This window comes from Cyprinodon variegatus, unplaced genomic scaffold (assembly GCF_000732505.1).
Source record: "Cyprinodon variegatus isolate N-32 unplaced genomic scaffold, C_variegatus-1.0 Scaffold899, whole genome shotgun sequence".
In the NCBI taxonomy this organism is placed as follows: Eukaryota; Metazoa; Chordata; class Actinopteri; order Cyprinodontiformes; family Cyprinodontidae; genus Cyprinodon; species Cyprinodon variegatus.
This window is the reverse complement of record NW_015151352.1, coordinates 226,450-227,991: the sequence shown is the minus strand read 5'-3', so window position 1 is coordinate 227,991 and position 1,542 is coordinate 226,450. Positions and strand designations below refer to the sequence as shown.

Here is a 1,542-nt window from a genome sequence, read left to right as displayed (position 1 = left end):
TTCAGTCGTGTAAAGTCGGGCACCATTCGGGAGAATTCGGCAATGCAACGGTTGGAACAGCCGCTTCCCTCCGACTTTAATACGTGTAAATGAGGAATCTGTTTCTGTTCGACCTCTTTAAGTGGAGAAGTGAAGAACTTCTCTGTCTCCACAAAAAAAAAGAATGGCCGTATGTTTGCTGCTGTTTTCTGTGGTGATGTTGACGTTATGGAGCTTCTCTTAATGCCCCTCTGATGCTCTCCACATCAACAGGATGCATCTTTCAACAAAATCACCAGGAGCCTTCAGGACCTGCAGCAGGAGGACCTGGGGGTCAAACCAGAATTCAGGTAAGTTCAGGACATTCTGACCTACTTTTTGGAATTCAGAACTGATATCCAGATGTTTGTGATACAGACTGTGATCCACAGGGTTAAAATGATTGGTGGGGGAGAAGGCAAAAGGCCACTGAAGCTATTTATCACCTCTTTAATGGTTTCAGATCCACTGTTGGTTTTAAGTCTCTATAGTTGGAGAGTGTGGTTCTAATAGCTGGTAAAGATTCTCAGTCATTCAGCTCATAGTCATTCAAAAAAAGTTAAAAACAATCGACTGGACTTTGTTTCCAAGTTTGAAGACGTTTCCCTTCCATCCAGGAAGCTTTTTCAATTCAAAATGTCAGAAAGGTGAGGTCTTCTGTTCCCCTGTAAAGGGGTTGGGGCTGTGATGATATCATTGTGATTTTAAGTTCAATGCCCATCCAGGTAGGATGCCACATTAATGTTGGGATTTTATATTATATTATATTCCCAACCAGCTGGGAATTTATATTTCTAATACTATAAGATGTTTATTTCGCCAGATAATGTTTTATTGAATGATTTGCTTAATCAGGAAGCAATAACCTTTAGTCAAATGATTCTTTACTCTCTTTGAAATAGCTAGCAGCGAATAGAGATCAGGATTCCACTAAATGACTCTTGGTCATATCCATATCAACAGGATGCTTCTTTCATACTTGGTAATGGAAATGTAATGAGCATCTGAGGAACACATGAACACTAATGTTATATCAGTGTTTAACCCTTAGTGAAATAAAGCTTGTCCAAGCTTTAGCAACAGCTCAAAACATGTTACTGTAGCATAGTGTAGCATGGGATCCATACTGTTAAACAAATATGATGAACATAATCGAAACACATATTGTTTGTTCTGTCCCTAATCTTGCCAGACCTCTTGCCCTTGAAGCGGACCCAGCTTCAAGGGCAAGAGAGGGAAAGAGAGAATTCTGTGTGCTCTATGATTTTGTCTGTCCTCACACAGAGGGGGGTGGTTGGTCACACCTCTGTGGACTGCCATGTGATTTGCCTGTGGATGCCTTGGCTGAAAAGGGGGGGTTAGAGAGAACGTATAGCTGGTTATTCCCTTCTCTGGTCATCATTTCAAGATGAAACATGGACACTTGTTCCCAATGTCCAGAAACAATAGCGGGAAGAAATCAACTCTATCGCTGCATTGTAGGTTTTTGAAAGCTGAAATCTGAGTCGTCGTCCCCCCCCGTTT

At 41.5% G+C, this 1,542-nt stretch overlaps 1 protein-coding gene across 1 annotated transcript in view; it reads left to right on the top strand.

Annotated features, from left to right (window-relative positions):
- ankrd27 (ankyrin repeat domain 27) overlaps positions 1-1,542 on the top strand; it is a 35,677-nt gene that overhangs the window by 10,234 nt on the left and 23,901 nt on the right. The window contains exon 8 of the mRNA XM_015397957.1: positions 253-329. Within this exon, the coding sequence (XP_015253443.1) occupies positions 253-329 (77 nt within the window). The remainder of the gene's footprint in view (positions 1-252; positions 330-1,542) is intronic.